Genomic DNA, 19,600 nt, shown 5'->3' on the forward strand with positions numbered 1-19,600 from the left:
GTGAATATATGCCACGGAATCAAATACAGTCATCCAAAAAAGATCTGTGCATACCTATGTTCATAGCAGTATAATTTATAATAGCCAAAACATGGTAGCTACTTAGGTATCCAACAACAGATAAGTGGCTGAGAAAGTTGCGGTATATATACACAGTGGAATCCTACTCAGCTATTAAAAATGGCGAATTCACCTTCTTCACCTCATTTTAGATGGAGCTTGTAGGAATCATGTTAATGAGATAAGCCAGAAAGAGAAGGAAGAATATGGGATGATCTCACTCATGGACAGAAGTTGAGAAATAAGAACAGAAAGGAAACACAAAGTAGAACTTGGACTGGGTTTAGTGTATTGCACCAAAGTGAAGGACTCTGGGGGCAAGAGGGCTTCTAGGTCCTAATGCATGATGGAGGAGTTGGACCTAGGCTGGAGGTGAGAGTGTTTTGTAGAAAACTCTGAAATTGTACATATGTATCAACGCTGTATTTACTGTAAACCATTTCCCCCAGTTGAAAAGATTTGAGGGGGTGGGGCTGGAGATCTGTCAGGAAAAAAAGTAGAAACATTACTTTTTTGATGGCTGAGAAGTAGAGAGTAATGGCAAGTCCAGTAATGCCCCCGGGGGAGCTGTGAGAGACACATCCCATAGCACACATCCCATAGCACACATCCCATAGCACGTATCCCATAGCACACATCCATCCCATAGCACACATCCCAGAGCACACATCCCATAGCACACATCCCATAGCACACATCCCATAGCACACATCCATCCCATAGCACACATCCCATAGCACACATCCCATAGCACACATCCCATAGCACACATCCCATAGCACACATCCCATAGAACGTATCCCATAGCACACATTCCATAGCACATATTCCATAGCACACATCCCATAGCACATATCCCATAGCACACATCCCATAGCACTTTATGCCTTCACCCCAAGCCATGCCACTTACCTGGTTTTTCTTTCTTTAGATTGTTTTGATTTTTGTTTTGATTGTTTTTAGATTGTTTCTTTAGATTGATTGATTGATTGTGTGTGTGTGTGTGTGTGTCCAGGGATTGAACCAAGGACCTTAGAACTTCAGGCATGAAAATTTTTTGCATAGCCACTATGCTATCTCATTAGCCCTGTTAATTTGAATTTAAGATCCTCAAAGGAGATTAGTAATTTGACAGGTAATTTGGAGTTGTTATCAAGAATTTTTGAGAAGTAAAACCTAGAAAAAATAAAAAGAAATGCCTTTTCCTGGCACTATGGTGGTGAGTGAGGTGTGCTGGCACTTATTTTGGGGAGATGTGAAAATGTTCCCTGTGATAACCATTGCTTTGTAAGACATTTCCCAAATTAAAAAAAAAACAAAACCTCAGACCATTCATAAATACCTATCAATATGCTTCTTGATAGTGGCTAATTTTTGTATTGGAATGCAGATTTTTTTTTTGAATTTATTTATTCATGAGAGATAAGAGAGAAAGAACCAGATATCACTCTGGTACATGTGCTACTGGGGATTGAACTTAGGACCTCATGGTTGAGAATCCAGTGCTTTATCCACTGTGCCACCCCCCAGACCACGAAATGCAGATGTTTTGAGCTAAGAAAGGGAGGAATAGTTGTGTATGACAACATTTGAGACTGCTTGGTCATATTGATCAAGATAGAAATGTATAGTATTCTACAATAACGTTGTGTTTTGTTTCCTGCATTGATAAGATAGTCTTTTGTGTTTTATTTTTACTAGTGATAGAGCTAGTGAGAATTCTCTCTGGATGAGGTTTTTATGTAATGGAAATTTAATATAACATTTCCTTTTTCTGGGTATAGCTGAGCCCATATGTTGCGAAAGACTAACTTCCTAGATTAAGTTCATTTAATAGTTATTTGACCCTTTCTAATGTGATGTGATTTTTTTTTTAACTTTTTTTATTTAAGAAAGGATTAATTAACAAAACCATAGGGTAGGAGGGGTACAACTCCACACAATTCCCACCGCCCAATCTCCATATCCCACCCCTTCCCCAGTAGCTTTCCCATTCTCTATCCCTCTGGGAGCATGGACCCAGGGTCATTGAGGGTTGCAGAAGGTAGAAGGTCTGGCTTCTGTAATTGCTTCCCCGCTGAACATGGGCATTGACAGGTCGGTCCATATTCCCAGTCTGCCTCTCTCTTTCCCTAGTAGGGTGGGTCTCTGGGGTAGCTGAGCTCCAGGACACATTGGTGGGGTCTTCAATCCAGGGAAGCCTGGCTAGCATCCTGATGGCATCTGGAACCTGGTGACTGAAAAGAGAGTTAACATACAAAGCCAAACAAATTGTTGAGCAATCATGGACCCAAAGCTTGGAAAAGTGGAGAGGAAGTGTTAGGGAGGGTACTCACTGCAAACTCTAGTATACTTCTGCTTTCTTACTTTGGTGCCATACTCCAAACTCAGTCAATTTCTGCTTTGCGTTTCTACTTCTTTTTTTTTTTTTTTACATGCATAACATTCCCCAGATTCCCATTTAACAATACAACCCCCACTATGTCATTCATCATTTTTCATGGACCTGTATTCTCCCCACCCACCCACCCACCCCAGAGTCTTTTACTTTGGTGTAATACTCCAATTCCATTTCAGGTTCGACTTGTGTTTTCTTTTCTGTGATTTTTTTTTTTTTTTAATACTGTTTGGGGTATTTTAGCTTTTAGTTAAGTACACTGAAAAATGTATTTTCACAAACTTTTCATATAACTATTTTTTTTAAATCTGAAGTATATTAAGAATGTCATACAGTACAGAGATACTATGTACCTAAATAAATTAATGAATTTGTGTTTTATTTGTTTCAGTGTCCCTGAATGAAGTTTCATTGCTTGTAGATACAGCACATTTAAAAAGATTTGGATTATGGAGAAGTAACAGTGATGATCCCAGTAAAAAGAGTCATGCTATCCTTTTCCTCTGGGTTTCTTCAGATTATCTTCAAGACATTCAGATTCAGTTAGAAAACTCTCTATTAAGCCAACAATGTGAGTACAAAATGATTTATTAATTTTAAGGTAACCAAAGTACTGTGAATAAAATGTTTTTAATTTAGTAGAATATAGTCATTTATTGAATTGAAATTACTTCTATTACATTTAAATAATTTTATCCCTTTGTATAAAATAGATTATTTTTTCACTTGAATCAAGTTAAAAGTAAACTTTTATTGTCACCAAAGTTATTGCAGGGGCTTGGTATCTACACAATGAATTCATGGCTCCTGGTAACTACTTTTTTTCTTGGTAGGGACAGAGAGAAATTGAGAGGGCAAGTGAGGATAGAGAGAAAAAGAGAGAGACTGACAGCACTGCTCTACCACTTGTGAAGCTTCCTCTCTGTAGATGGGAACTGGGGACTTGAAGCAGGTCCTTTCTCATGATAATGTGTCCTCTACTGGGTGCATCACTGCCTGGCTCCTCAAAATACTTTAAAATAAGATTATTATCATATCTTTTAGTGGTTTGTCATTCTTCTTATGAGTTTCTTGCCCTTGTTTCATAATGATTTATGATAGAACTAATCAGTGATGAATTTAAATAAAAATCTTTACCTACAACATTTTCTTAGTTACTAAGAAAAAAAATCAGTTTATGTATGCATCAGCTTTTTTTTTTATGCATCAGCTTTCTGAGGTGGGTTGATATTTTTCTGTATGTTTTTTTAAAATTTATTTTGTTTTATTTTATTTCTTTTACCAGAGCACTGCTCAGCTCCGGTTTATGGTGGTGCAGGGGATTGAATCTGGGACTGTGGAGCCTCAGGCATGAGTCTCTTTGCATAACCATTATGCTGTCTACCCCTGCCCTTTTTCTGTATGTTTTCATAACACATTTCTTGTAGCCAAAATTGTGTTTGGTTTCTAACTGCTAAAGGAATATAATTTATATTAGGATAACTAAGATAACTTGAATTAGACTTTTTTCATTTCTTTCTTTAAAAAAATATTTATGTATTTATTTATTTACTTATTTCAGAAAGGAGTTGGAAGAGGAGAAAGAGAACCAGGGCATTACTCTGGCATATAAGTGCTGGGGATTGAACTAAGGACCTCATGCTTGAGGGCTCAATCCACTGCACCATCTCCTGGGTTGTTTCTTTCCTCCCCTTTCCTTCCATCTCCTCCTCTCTCCATTTTCTTTTCTCTTTTTTAAAATTTTTTATTTATAAAAAGGAAACATCAACTAAATGATAGGATAAGAAGGGTACAGCTTCACACAACTTCCTCCACCAGAACTCTGCATCCCACCCCCTCCCCTGACAGCTCTCCTATTCTTTAACCCTCTGGGAGTATGGACCCAACGTCCTGTGGGATGCAGAAGGTTGAAGGCCCAGCTTCTGCAGTTGCCTCCCCGCTGAACATGGGCATTGACAGGTCGATCCATACTCCCAGCCTGTCCCTCTCTCTCCCTATTGGGGAAGGACTTTGGGGAAGCAGAGCTCCAGGACACATTGGTGGGGTTGCCTGTCCAGGGAAGTCTGGTCACATCCTGCTAGCATCTGGAACCTGGTGGTTGAAAAGACAGTTAATGTACAAAGTCAAAAAAATTGTTGACTAACCATGGACCTAAAAGCTGGAATAGTTTAGGTGAAGAGTTGGGGGGGGGGGGAATCTCTGTTTTGTAGATAGCTAGTAGGCATATTTTAGTTATATTCCAAAGGGCCTGTGACTATACTAGTTTTTTTTTTTTTTTTTTGCCTGAGCCTGAAATCTGATATGAAGGTGAATCCTAATTACCATCTGGGGAGATGATGTCATGGCTGGCAGAAGGACCAGAAAGCTGGATCAGGGAAGAGAGTAGCTCCCAAATATGGGGAAGGTGTATAAACATCGTTGATTGTTCCATTTTCTTTTTAAGATTCTTTTCCTTACCTCTTTGATATTTCTGCCTTTCCTTCCTTCTCCCTTGCATATTAAACATGTTAAGTAGATTATGTAACTTTAAACTTACTTTCTCATTCTAACTACATCCAAATGAATTGGGAAAATTGATGTTTAAATGTATAAGAAGTTGGGGAAATAAAGAAAGCCATTTATAATGATTATGTGGTGATAGAACACTGTGAAAATGATTAATGAAATAACATGATTTTGAAGGAAGTTTTTGATGGGAAAGCATTTTTACTTGATAGCGTTGATATATAGAAGATGTAGAGAAAAAAATGATTACTCAATTGCCGTTTACTTAGATACTTGTCACTAAGTGCTTATTTAAAAAAAATATTTATTCCCTTTTTTTTCCCTTGTTGTTTTATTGTTGTAGTTATTATTGTTGTTGATGTCGTCGTTGTTGGATAGGACAGAGAGAAATGGAGAGAGAAAGACAGACACCTGCAGACCTGCTTCACCGCTTGTGAAGCGACTCCCCTGTAGGTGGGGAGCCGGGGGTTTGAACTGGGATCCGTACATAGGTCCTTGCGCTTTGCGCCACATGCGCTTAACCCTCTGCGCTACTGCCTGATTCCCAGGTGCTTATTAGCAGTAAATGCCAGATACTGGACGTATTCTAGTCACTAACAATAAGGAGTTTTTAGTCTAATGCAGTAAGAGTCTAATGTGTATTTTTTTTAAAAAAATATTTACTTATTTATTTATTCCCTTTTGTTGCCCTTGTTGTTTTGTTGTTGTAGTTATTATTGTTGTTGTTATTGATGTCGTCATTATTGGATAGGGCAGAGAGAAATGAAGAGAGGAGGGGAAGATAGAGAGGGGGAGAGAAAGATAGACACCTGCAGACCTGCTTCACCGCTTGTGAAGTGTCCCCCTGCAGGTGGGGAGTCAGGGGCTCGAACCGGGATCCTTATGCTGGTGCTTGTGCTTTGTACCACACGCGCTTATCCCACTGCACTACCGCCCAATTCCCTAACATGTGTATTTTGCTTTTAGGTTGCTAATAATCTATTTTGAGATTAAATTTGCCTGAGTTATTAACTAATATACAATTTCTTTGTTGGGTTTATACCATTGTATTATCAGTAATTAAATATTTTAATTTAATTTAATTTGAATTTAATTTAATTTGAAAATTAATGCTGTTGATGAAAATTGATTTCTCTTATTTTACAGCAAAATCCAGTGAGTTCATTTTCCTTGAAATTCACTATCCTTTTTCACAAAGTGAAGAATTCAAGTTGAAAGATATTATGACAGAAATAAGTTCAATCAATGGAGATACAGAGCTTTCATATCCCTTGTCTTGGGTTCAGGCAATTCCTTTATTTCAGAATATTTCTTCCAAAGAAAGTTCTTTTGTTCATTATTACTGTTTTTCAACTTGTTCTTACCCTGCTACTGCTGAAGAAGAAATGAAGATGAAACTAGCACCTCAGGTGAGCACTGAATAATCGACATGGTTAAGGGAAGAGTTTCAGTAGAAATTCTTTTCACTGAAGTTAGACTGATTTCATAATGTTATGTTTTCTCTAAAGGGCACAGGAGCTTTCTTGAAAATTCCCAATTCCAAATCTAGAATAGAATAGGTTGATTAGCAGAATAAGTAATGATAGCATGTTAGTATACCAAATAATAAAATAAACACTGGTACTTATATATAGATATAAGTAGATAACCAAATAAATTAATAAATAATGATAGCTAGGATACTTCTTAGATGAGCATTCCAGTTAATGTAAAAGGAATAAGCAATAGAAAGCCACAACCACACCATATTTATAATTGTTGCAGACAGTGGTCACGGAGAACTGCTAAATATAACAGTGAAAATTTGAGAAGGGGGAGGCAGTATCACATTAGATTAAGTGCACATAGTATGAAGCGCAAGGACCCATGCAAGGGTCCCACTTTTAGCCCCAGCTCCCCATTTACATGGGAGTTGCTACACAGAAGAGGCCTGTAGGTCTGTCTTTCTCTGTCTCTATCTCCCCCATCTCTCTCAATTTCTCTGTCCTGTCAAATAAAAGTGGAAAAAAAAAAAGGGTCACCAGGAGCAGTGAATTCGAAGTTTGTGCACTGAGCCCCAGCGATAGTTCTGGAGGAGAGAAAAAAAATTTTTTTCTTTTGAGAAGCAGGATATGTGCATAATATTAAAACCTTTCTCCTGAAATACTCTTTTTAAAAAAATTTTTTTTTCTTTTTGTTGCTCTTGTATTTATTATTGTAGTTATTGTTGTTGTTGTTGATATAGTCATTGTTAGATAGGACTGAGAGAAATGGAGAGAGGAGGGGAAGCAGAGGGGGAAAGAAAGACACCTGCAGACCTGCTTCATGGCTTGTGAAGCGACTCCCCCGCAGGTAGGGGGCCTCTAACCGGTATCCTCACGTTGGTCCTTGCACTTCACGCCACGTGCGCTTAACCCGCTGTACTACCGCCGGACTCCCTGAAATACTCTTTATGTATGAAAAGAAAAGTAGAAGCTGACGGAAGTAGCTTAACCTGTCAGAACATAGTTATGCCTGAGTTCTTTTTTTTTTTAAATTTTTAAAGTTTATTTATTTACCTTTTGTTGCCCTTTTTTTTTTATTGTTGTAGCTATTATTGTTATTGATGTCGTCATTGTTTTATAGGACAGTGATAAATGGAGAGAGGAGGGGGAAGACAGAGGCGGGAGAGAAAGATAGACACCTGCAGACCTACTTCACTGCCTGTGAAGCGACTCCCCTGCAGGTGGGGAGCCAGGGGCTTGAACCGGGATCCCTATGCCTTCCTTGCGCCAGGTGCTCTTAATCTGCTGCACTACCTCCCGACTCCCTATGCCTGAGTTCTTATGGTCCCAGTTCTTGGCACTATTAAGTTAGCGCTAAATAGTGTTCTGGTCTCTCTCTCTGAAAAATAAATAATGAGTTGGGGAGGGGGAGAAGAAGAAAGGCAGGGAGGGAAGGAGGGAGAGAGAGCGAGCGAGCGAGAGAGCTAACATGATAATTAATTTGTGAGGTTGCCTGCTTTGCCATGTTTGCAACCCAGATTTTATCCCATAGGCTTGGGAGTACTAAGACAATGGGGGGAAGTTTTGGTGTTCTTCCCTCTCAAACTGAAAAATATTTGCTCAACAGACTAAGAAGAAAAAGAAAAAAGATAATGTGGTGTTCTTAATTTAATGAGAATTTAATTTAATTTTCATGAGAAAAAAAGCAGATAAATGAAGTTATTAAATAGCCAGTCAATACTCCTGAAAAAATAAAATCCATGAGTTATATCTATACAGTTAGAGTTTTTTTTTTTTTTAAGATTTTATTTATTTATTCATGAAGAAGATAGGAGGAGAGAGAAAGAACCAGACATCACTCTGGTACATGTGCTGCCGAGGGTTGAACTCAGGACTTCATGCTTGAGAGTCTAAGACTTTTATCCACTGCGCCACCTCCTGGACCACTACAGTTAGAATTTCTTGTCCTATGCTTTTGTCGATATTTCCTGGAACCTGGTGGCTGAAAAAGAGTTATGATATAAAGCAGAACAAATTGTTGACTAATTATGAACCTAAAGGCAAGAATACTGCAGATGAAGATTTTGGGGTCTCTGTTTTGTAAAAAGCTAGTAGGTCTGTTTTAGATATATTCCAAGGGGCCCACCCATGTCTTTACTAGTTTTTGCCTGAGCCTAACATCTGAAATGGAGTTGGACCCAGGTTATTGTCTGGGGAGATGTTGTCATAGTTGGGAAAAGGACTAGAAAGCTGGATCAGGAAAGAGAGTAGTTCCCAAATATGGGCAAAGTGTATACATATTGCTGACTGTAAGTTCCATTGATTTGATATGGGGCCCATATTTGGCATAGGAGCCTGTGTAACCTCTGCATCCCTGTAGGACTGAACTTGCATTCTGTGGTCACAGCTAGGAACATTCCAGGCTGCACTAATTTCAAGACCCATCTTTCTCAAGTGGTAGAGCATGTTGCCCAACTTCCCTTCAGAGAATAAAACAGTCCCTACCATTGTTGATCCACATTAAAGGCAAGGCCCCACAGGGGACCCCCAAAGGGGTTCATTATGTTGTTCCTGATGGAGATGACTAGTGACAATGGAGAGAGGGATTCATTATAGAGTTCTAGGCCCATCATATCTATATGGGAATCTAAGGATCTCCCTAACTAGAGCCCCAGATGATGGGTTGGCCTGGTAGTGACCAAGAAGGCCATCACTGAAGTGTGATATAGTCTGAGGAGATGGTGTCATAATTGGAATGAATTTGTTTCTGTAGAAATCTGTAGTAATGGAAACATAAGACTATTTTTATCTTTCATCATGCATAATGTAAAAAAAACATCCCATGGTAATTACATAGTATATATGAAATTCCATCTAAGTTTTTCATTTAAAGTCACTATTATGAACTGTTTTTCTCTTTTAGATTATATATTTTCTTATTCTTTATATCCATTTTAAACTACTACAGTTTTTTAAAAAAATTTTTTGATTATCTTTATGTATTGGATAGAAACAGCCAGAAATTTAGAGGGGAGGAGGAGAAAGAGAGATACCTGCAGCCCTGCTTCACCACTCGCAAAGCTTTCCCCCTGAAGGTGGGGGCCAGGGGCTCGAACCCAGGTCCTTTTGCACTGTAACATGTCGCTCAACCAGGTATTTAATTTCTTTATAAAATAAAAAAAGGAAATATCAAAACCATAGGATAAGAAATTCTAACTGTATAGGTATAACTCATCGATTTCTTTTATGTTGTTGATATGGATTTCCTTTAATTATACTTTCTCTTTTTTGGGAGGGGTTACATCTCTTTATAGTCTAGGTTTTTATTGTATTCTTTTGAGAGTTAATACTTATTTGTGACAAGTTTTGTTTGCATATTTGTATTTATGACAGTCTTCAAGTATAGATGTAGCCAAGCCGACTTATACCTTCCTTCAGAAACAAAGCAGTGGTTGCTATTCACTTTCTATTACATCTAGTCCCGATGAAGAATGGCAAGAAGTGAGGCACAGTGGATCTGTTCAGAAGTAAGTACTGTGTCACATTTCATTTAAACGAGTGGTCACATTAGTAGTTTCAAATGTTGCTGCTTTTATTTGTGTTCCCTTTTGAAATGTTTTGAATTTTATGAGCATCCTGACAGTTAATAGAAATAAGTGGCAATTTCGTTTATTGATCACATTACTAGGGAAAAAAAATTTTAATGTTGTTGGTTTCTTTTTTTTTTTTTAATATTTATTTTATTTATTTATTCCCTTTTGTTGCCCTTGTTTTTTATTGTTGTAGTTAGTATTGTTGTTGTCGTTGTTGGATAGGACAGAGAGAAATGGAGAGAGGAGGGGAAGACAGAGAGGGGAGAAAGATAGACACCTGCAGACCTGCTTCACCACATGTGAAGCGACTCCCCTGCAGGTGGGGAGCCGGGGTTCGAACTGGGATCCTTATGCCGATCCTTGTGCTTTGCGCCACCTGCGCTTAACCCGCTGCGCTACAGCCCGACTCCCATATTGTTGGTTTCATGGGGGTAGTGTTCCACAGTTTTCTACGATAAGTGTCAGGATATCTCACACTCAATAATTTTTTAATTGGTAAGAATGATTAGGGCTGGGAAGATAGCATAATGCTTACTCAAAAAGGCTTTCGTGGGGATTGTATTGTTATGTGGAAAACTCAGAAATGTTATGCATATACAAACTATTGTATTTACTGTTGAATGTAAAATATTAATCCCCCCAAAATTAAAAAACTAAAAATAAGAAATTTTAATTTATGGTTTTTTTAATCCTTATTTCCTTTTGTTTTGCTTGTTGTTTTATTGTTGTAGTTATTGTCATTGTTGTTATTGATGTCGTCACTGTTGGATAGGACGGAGAGAAATGGAGAGAGGAAGGGAAGAGAGAGAGTGGGGGAGAGAAAGATAAGACACCTGCAGACCTGCTGAACCGGTCCTTGCACTTTGCGCCACGTGTGCTTAACCTGCTGCACTACCACCCAACTCCCTAATTTATGTTTTAAAGATGTAAGAAAAACAGAGAAGCAGAGAGAGAGGTAGACAGATACCAAGACCAGAGCACTTCCCAGCTCAGGTTTGTGGGTGGGACCAGGGATTGAACCTGGGATATCTGGCACCTCAGACAGAGAAAGCCTATGCTCTAATATATTGGGCTGTCTCCCCAGATTAAAAAAAAATTAATCTTGATTTTTAAATTAAAAGTTGATATTATATTTAGTTTTATGTAAGTAAGATAAAAATGATAGTGATTCACGCCTGAGGCTCAAGTCCTAGGTTCAATCACCCATACTACCATAAGCCAGAGCTAAACAGTGTTGTGGGGGGAGGGGAAGAATGATAGTCATTATATTATATTTGGTGAGACATATTGAAGATACATTTATTCAATTATTGAAGAGCTTAATAGCAGTTAAATAAATAACAAATAACACATGAACACATGATAGGGAAAATAAAAATCACTTACTACACTGTGCCTCAGTTTAAGTTACTTTTGAGTTTTTCAGAACTTTTCTTTCAAAAGTTGCTTCTTTATCCCTATTTCATCTTGTTAAGTAAAGATTCACTGGGAGTCGGGCGGTAGCGCGGTGGCTTAAGCACACAGACCGGCGTAAGGATCTCCAGGCTCCCCACCTGCAGGGGGGGTGAAGCAGGTCTGCAGGTGTCTGTCTTTCTCTCTCCCTCTGTCTTCCGTTTCTCTCTTAACTTATCTAACAATGACGACATCAATAACAATAACAATAATAACTACGACAATAATAAAAAACAAGGGCAACAAAAGGGAAAATGAATAATTAAAAAAAAGATTCATTTGTTGGTGTATTGCATCAAAGCAAAGGACTCTTTCAAAAGCTACTTCTTTATCCCTATTTCATCTTGTTAAGAAAAGATTCATTTGTTGGTGTATTGCATCAAAGTAAAGGCCTCTTGCGGGGCCACTTTCAGTTACTGCTGTATGATGATAGAGGGGGACTTAAGCTGGGGGTGAGAGTGTTTGCAGAAATTTGAGAAATCTTACACATGTCTCAACAACTGTATTTGCTATAAACCATTAACTCCCCCAAGGGGGGAAAAAAGGGGTGGTGATGGTGCTGTGGGGAGGAGATTCCTTTGGAGTTGGGTGGTGGTGCACCTGGTTGAGCACTGCCATGTGCAGGACCTTGGCTCTAGCCCCTGGTCCCCCCTGCAAGGGGGGAAGCTCCACGAGTGGTGAAACAATTGCTGTAGGTGCCATTCTGTCTTTCTCCTTCACCACCTCTCCCTTGTTTCTGTCCTATCAAAGAATAAAAGGGGGGGGGGAAATGAAGGAATAAATGGCCAATGCAAGAGGTGGATTTGTTGTGTAAGGTTATGCAGTGATACCCTTGGTCACAATGGGGGGGAGATATTCATTATGACATATGAGAGAGTTACACACGAAACACACAGAGAAACAAGCCCAATCCCCATTTTGAAATATATATATATATATCTGTATATCTATATCATGGACTGAGCTGAGAGCCTATTCCAATCCAGTGATCTACCATTTGGGCCATTTCCACATTGCTCATCTCCCTCTCCCTTTCTCTCTCTTATTGTCATCACTGGCACATCACTGTTCTGGTGTAACTTTTTCAGATAAAAAGAGATGGGATGATCTCACTCATAGGCAGAAGTTGAAAAACAAGATCAGAAGGGAGCAGAACTTGTACTTGAGTTGGTGTATTGCACCAAAGTGAAAGACTCTGGGGTGGGTGTGGGGGAGAGAGTACAGGTCCTAGAAAAGGATGACAGAGGACCTAGTGGGGGTTCTATTGTTATGTGGAGAACTGAGAAATGTTATGCATGTACAAACTATTGTATTTACTGTTGAATGTAAAACATTAATCCCCTAATTAAAAAAAAAAGCCAAAAAAAAAAAAAAGACGGGTGGAAGTGGGGAGGGTTCTGGAACATGATGGCAGAGGACCTAGTGGGGGTTGTATTGTTATGTGGGAAATGTTATGCGTGTACAGACTATTGTACTTACCGTTGACTGTAAAAGATTAAGCCCTCAATAAAGAAATAAAAGAGAGAGAGACAGGTAGTGAAACTTCCCCTAGTGCAGTGGTGACTAGGCTCGAATCTGCTGTGTGCATAGCAAAAACCCTCCCAGGTTTTATTTATTTTTTTCTTTTAATTTTTTTTAATGTTTATTTTATTTATTCCCTTTTGTTGCCCTTGTTGTTTTATTGCTGTAGTTATTATTGTTGTTGTCATTGTTGGATAGGACAGAGAGAAATGGAGAGAGGAGGGGAAGACAGAGAGGAGGAGAGAAAGCTAGACACCTGCAGACCTGCTTCACCGCCTGTGAAGCGACTCCCCTGCAGGTGGGGAGCCAGGGTTCAAACCGGGATCCTTATGCGGGTCCTTGTGCTTTGCGCCACCTGCGCTTAACCCGCTGCCCTACTCCCCCAGGTTTTATTTCTGAGCTTTAAGAGAGAGTGCTGAGAAAAATGCTTTATTAAATTTTTTTAAAAGATTTTATTTATTTATTAATGAAAAAGATAGGAGGAGAGAGAGAAAGAACCAGACATCACCATGGTACATGTGCTGCCGGGGATTGAACTCAGGACCTCATGCTTGAGAGTCTTAACGCCTTATCCACTGTGCCATCTCCTGGACCACTATTAATTTTTTAAATCATTGTTGTGGTTATTATTGTTGTTGTTGTTGTTGCTGTCATTGGATAGGACAGAGAGAAATTGAGCGAGGAAGGGAGACGGGGAGAGAAAGATAGACACCTGCAGACCTGCTTCACCTTCTGTGAAGCAACTCCTCTGCAGGTGAGGAGCCGGGGATTTGAGCCGGGATCCTTACAACAGTCCTTGCACTTTGTGCCACCTGCGCTTAACCCGCTGCCCTACCACCTGACTCCCTGAAATTTTTTTTTTTTTAAACCAGAGCACTGCTCAGCTCTGGTTTAGGGTGGTGCAGGGGATTGAACCTGGGACTTTGGAGCCTCAGGCACGAAAGTCTCTTTGCATAGCCATTATGCTATCTACCCCTGCCCTGTTAAAAAATTTTACCCCCCAGGGTGATTGCTGGGGCTAGGTGCAGACACTACATGTCCACTGCACCTGGTGGCCATTTTTCATTTTTTCCATCTTATTTGGTAGGACAGAGAGAAATGGAGAGAGGAGGGGATATAGAGAGGGAGAGAGAAACATAAGACCCCTGCAGACCTGCTTCACCACCTGTGAAGCGTCCCCAGGGCAGATCCTGTTGCTTACTACTATGTGCTCTTAACTGGGTGCACCACCACCTAGCCCCCTCTTTATTGACTGATAGATTAGTTGTTTCTTTCTAGTTAAGATTATGTGTTTACATTGTTAAGTTTTACTTTTTAAAATTTCTTTATTGGGGGACTGATGTTTTACACTTGACGGTAAATACAATAGTTTGTCAATGCCTAACATTTCTCATTTTTACACAACTCTACAACCCCCACTAGGTCCTCTGTGGTCCTTTTCAGACCTATACTATTCCCCACAACACCCCACCCCCACACACCAGAGTCTTTTACTTTGGCGCAATACGCCAACTCCTGTTCAGGTTCTACTTGTGTTTTCTCTTCTGATCCTGTTTTTCATCTTCTGCCTGAGAGTGAGATCATCCCATATTCATCCGTTTCTGACTTAATTTTTACTTTATAAGTGTTTTGTTTTTCTTTTCCTTTTTTCCTTTTTTAACCAGAACACTGCTCAGCCTGTGGTGCAGAGGATTGAATGTGAGACTTTGGAGCCTCAGGCTTGAGGGTCTCTTTGCTTAACCCTTATGCTGTCTACCCCTTCTTTATAAATGTTTTCTTATCGGATACTTGGCTCAGGCTCCTTTGCTATTTCTTTATTGCCCAGCTGTTGGTATAGACTAACTGCCAGTAGGAGAGTATACTTTTTGATAGCTGACTCTTTTTAAAAATTTTTTTAAAAAAATTATCTTTATTTATTAGATAGAGATAGCCAGACATTGAGAGGAAAGGGGGTGATAGAGAGGGAGAGAGACAGAGAGACACCTGCAGCCCTGCCTCACCTCTCATGAAGCTTTCCTCCTGCAGGTGGGGACCAGGGGCTTGAACCTAGGTCCTTGTGCACTATAATGTGTGTGCTTAACCAGGTGCACCACCACCTGGCCCCCTAGATAGCTGACTCTTAAGAATAGAACGAGTCTTAGAGATCAGATTTAAAGATTGAATAGTAGAGCACACAGTAACTATAGCTTATTATGTTGAAAATTAAAAATTTTGTGTAAAATACATTCTCAGTAATAGTGGAACTTACTGATTAGATAGATGTTAAGACTCACCTATAGTCTGGCAAGATAATTCACCTGGGAGGATGCTACCTTTGCCATGCATGGGGCCCAGGTTTGAACGTGGCCACCACCACAGTGGAGGAAGCTTTGATACTGTGTTGTTTTTCCTTATCTTCCTCTGTCTCTCTGTCTTTGTCTCTTTCTGTCTTTGAAAAATCAGCACAGAGCAGTAAAGCTCCAACAATGACAAAAGCAAGTAAAACAAAACAAAACAAACAAAACCCCATGACCTACATATGGGATAAATTCAAAATTATAAAAATCTCAGTGAAGTTAAAAGTGTTTTACCCTGGGAGTCAGGTGGTAGCGCAGTGGGTTAAGCACAGGTGGTGCAAAGGACCCGCGAAAAGATCCTGGTTCGAGCCTCTGGCTCCCCACCTGCAGGGGAGTCACTTCACAATCGGTGAAGTAGGTCTGCAGGGGTCTATCTTTCTCTCCCCGCTCTGTCTTCCCCGCCTCTTTCCATTTCTCTCTGTCCTGTCCAACAATGATGACATTAGTAATAACTACAACAATAAAGCAACAAGGGCAACAAAAGGGAATAAATAAATATTTAAAAAAAGAAAAAAAAAAGAAATAGTTTGTTTAAAAAAATGTTCTACCCTATGGGTTTTAGTTATTGACTATTTAGTAGTTATTACTACTGCCCTTCTCTTGTTCCATTTCACAAATTCATTTGATGCTGCTAGAGCTTTGAGCACTGATATATTTTAACTTGCTTCTTTAATTTTTTAAGGTTGATTGTATATCCTCCGCCACCTACTAAAGGGGGACTAGGAGTAACTAGTGAAGATCTGGAGTGCTTAGAAGAAGGAGAATTTCTTAATGATGTGATCATTGACTTCTACCTTAAGTAAGTACGGCAACAAATAATCTTTTCATTTATCTTACTGATTTTGATACTATTTTCAAAGTAAATATCTTTATCTTTGAAGTATTTCAGTTCTAGTTCAGTGTAACTGATCAAGATTTCCAGACGTGATGGGGAGTAGGTTGTAGCGCATTTAGTTGAATGCACAAGGACCCGGTTTCAAGTCCCAGGTCCTTACTTGAAGGGCAGAAGCTTCACAGAATGGTCAAACAGTACTGCAGGTGTTTCTTTCTCTCTCTTTTCACCATTCTGTCTCCCCATTCCCTCTCAACTTCTCTGTCTCTAAAATAAATAAATGAATTAAAAAAAAAAATTCTACTACAATAAAATAAAGATTCTTGATGTGAAATTTTTTCATTAGCAACATTTTCTAGATTTTGATTTCCCCCTTGTTTGCCATAGATGCTATGTACTTTAGAAGAGCAACCTTTTTTTTTTGTTTGTTTGATATGGAGCATTTCACAAATGATTGTTATCTTGTGCAGGTATCATGCTCATCTCCTCTGTACTGTTCTAATCTTGGTATATGTGCTGCCGTAGCAAAAAGAAAAAAAAGAAAGAACATTTATTTATTTATTTATCTATTTATTATTATCTGTGGGATTTCACTGTGCTGGGTCAGCTTTTTCAGATAGAGACAGAAAGGTAACACACAGAAGCTTCCCTCAGTACTCTAGTTCTCCCATAAGTATATAGCGCTAAGGGCTCAAAACTCGTTTGTTGGGGATTGAACCTGGCATCCCAGAGACATAGGCCTGAAAGTTTTTTGCATAATATTTATCCTGTCACCATAAGCCAGAGAGCTGATCAATGCTCTCTTTTTCATGAAAAATAAATAATAAAACAAATAGAAATATTTAAAGTAAAACTGGGTTTGCATGCTTGTCAAAGCAGGCACCTCTTCAGGTAAGCTTTTTTTTTTTTTTTGCCCCCAGGGTTATCGCTGGGGCTCGGTGCCTGCACTGTGAATCCACCGCTCCTGGAGACCTTTTTTCCCCATATTTTTGTTGTCCTTGTTGTTTTCCTTATTGTGACTGTTGTCATTGCTGTTGTTGTTGTTGGACAGGGCAGAGAGAAATCAAGAGGGGGAGGCAGAGACAGAGGGTGAGAGAAAGATACCTGCAGACCTGCTTCACCACCTGTGTAGTGAAACCCCTGTAGGTGGGGAGCCGGGGGCTGGAACCGGGATCCTTTTCCGGTCCTTGCACTTCACACCATGTGCACTTAACCCGCTGTGCTACTGCCCGCCCCCTCAGTAAGCTATTTTGCTAATAGCTACTTTTTAAAAATTAGTTTTTGGATTTTGAAACAGTTTTCATTTTTTTCTTATATAGTAAGAAATTGTTTCTCATGGTTCTAGAGGATAGAAATCTAAAATTAAGGTGCCAGTAGGCTTGGTGCCTGGTTGGGCCTCCCATCTTGGCTTGTAGGTGACTACCTTTCTCCATATTCTCTCCAGATCTCTGTTATTTCAGCCTCCTCTTATAAGGACTCCTGACCTACTGGCAATCTTAGGACCATAGCCATATGGCCTCTTTTAGCTTTATCTTTGAAAGACCCTATCTCCTGATACATTCATATTTTTATCGATAAAAACTTCTTTGACTGTTGTGCTAGTTTGGTGTAGCAAATACTTAAACTTTTACAAGTCATTTGTGTATTGAAAAGAGATAGTCATCATTTAAAAATATGTATTTAATATATTGTTAGATTAAAAGTAATTTTCAGCTTTTTATTTGCCAAAGTGAGGGGATAGAAGAGGCTTTTAAGGGGGTCAGGTGGTAGCACAGCAGGTTAAGCGCACAAGGCACAAAGCGCAAGGATCCCAGTTCAAGCCCTCGGCTTCCCACCTGCAGGGGGGGTCGATTCACAGGAGGTGAAGCAGGTCTGCAGATGTCTTTCTCTTCCCCTCTCTGTCTTTCCCATCTCTCTTTCCTATCCGGCAACAATGACATCAATCAATAACATCAATAACAATAACCACAACAATGATAAAAACAAGGGGAACAAAAAGGGAAATAAAAAAGTTTTTTTTTAAATATTTATTTATTTCCTTTTGTTGCCCGTGTTGTTTTATTGTTGTAGTCGTTGTTGGATAGGACAGAGAGAAATGGAGAGAGGAGGGGAAGACAGAGAGGGGGAGAGAAAGATAGACACCTGCAGACCTGCTTCACCACTTGTGAAGCGACTCCCCTGCAGGTGGGGAGCCGGGGGCTCGAACCGCTAACCATACACTGGTCCTTGCTCTTTGTGCCACCAGCGCTTAACCTGCCACGCTACCATCCAACTCCCAAAAAAGAAGTTTTTAAGAGAAAGCAAGAGAGAGCACATACCACTGCTTTATTCTTTGTTGTTGTTTGTTTGTTTGTTGTTGTTGCTCTCTTGCTTTGTCAAGGATCAAATCAGGCCCAAGCAAGGCAGGTGATCTGCTGCTGAGTACCTCTACAGTCTCTGCAGCCTTCACTTGACACTATATCCCTAGATCTAAATCTCTGGCACTTCTTTTAGATGTCTCCTAGTTGTTTCACTTGCCCCTTTTACATCACATTGCTTTTTTAAACTTAATAGATCACTTTATTGGGGAAATGTTAATTTAGATGTGCTATTTTCACCTTATCTAATCTATAATGTTTTACTGATAATGCTGTCCTTGTCTTAGCTACCCTGGTCCAGAACCTCATGATCATTACTACTGCTCATCAGGCATTATTGATTCCACCTCTAAAAATTCATTTTCTTTTTAAAGCTTTCGTGTTTCTATACTGAGATTTAATGTCATTGTAGATCTGTGTCTTGGTTCAAAAAGACATTGCCAATTAAAGACTCAGGATACTTCTAATATTTAATAGTAATTTGTATTCATTCATTTTCCAATCAACTTAGTCCAGTTCAAAGTTGTGGGTAGTTATTTCCTACTTCAAAAACTCAAGACCACCAAGCAGAAACCAAACTTAACAATACTGATACACACAGCTGTACTCAGACACACCAGGGAACCTAATGTACCCATCTTTGGGATGTGGAAGGAAACCAAGTTATCTGGAAAAAACTAACACAGTCATGGGAAGAAAGTGCAGACTTCATACAGAGAGGGCTCAGGCTACGAATTGAATTATTTTTCTCATTATCATAACATGAAAAAGCTACATTTCTTGAGGACCTACTATTTTAACTTTCTGGAGACATGGAATTAATTATAATGACTGATTTAATCCTCTTTTTCTTTTGTCTATGTCAGTTCAGGTTTTTTTTTTTTTTTTTAATTTATTGTCATCAGGGCATCACTGCTTTGGTCAATTTTTCTGATAGAGAAGGATAGAGACAGAGACAGAGAAGGAAAGATCCCATAGCTCCGAAACTTCCTCTAGTGTGTTGGAGACTGGGATGGAATCTGGGTTATGTACATGGCTATCCAGGTGAGATAATTTGCCAGTCCCAGGGTTGATTTTAATGCT

General features: G+C 39.3%; 1 protein-coding gene and 1 pseudogene across 6 annotated transcripts in view; one reads left to right on the top strand and one right to left on the bottom strand.

Moving 5' to 3' along the window:
• Positions 1 to 19,600, top strand: part of SENP7 (SUMO specific peptidase 7) — a 145,332-nt gene that overhangs the window by 102,435 nt on the left and 23,297 nt on the right. For all 6 annotated transcript variants that reach the window (XM_007532622.3, XM_007532624.3, XM_060198443.1 and 3 more), the window contains 4 exons: positions 2,850 to 3,029; positions 6,110 to 6,372; positions 9,820 to 9,953; positions 16,011 to 16,127. In XM_007532622.3, the coding sequence (XP_007532684.2) occupies positions 2,850 to 3,029; positions 6,110 to 6,372; positions 9,820 to 9,953; positions 16,011 to 16,127 (694 nt within the window). The remainder of the gene's footprint in view (positions 1 to 2,849; positions 3,030 to 6,109; positions 6,373 to 9,819; positions 9,954 to 16,010; positions 16,128 to 19,600) is intronic.
• Positions 16,589 to 16,688, bottom strand: LOC132540585 (U6 spliceosomal RNA; annotated as a pseudogene).

This window comes from Erinaceus europaeus, chromosome 9 (genome assembly GCF_950295315.1).
Source record: "Erinaceus europaeus chromosome 9, mEriEur2.1, whole genome shotgun sequence".
NCBI lineage: Eukaryota > Metazoa > Chordata > Mammalia > Eulipotyphla > Erinaceidae > Erinaceus > Erinaceus europaeus.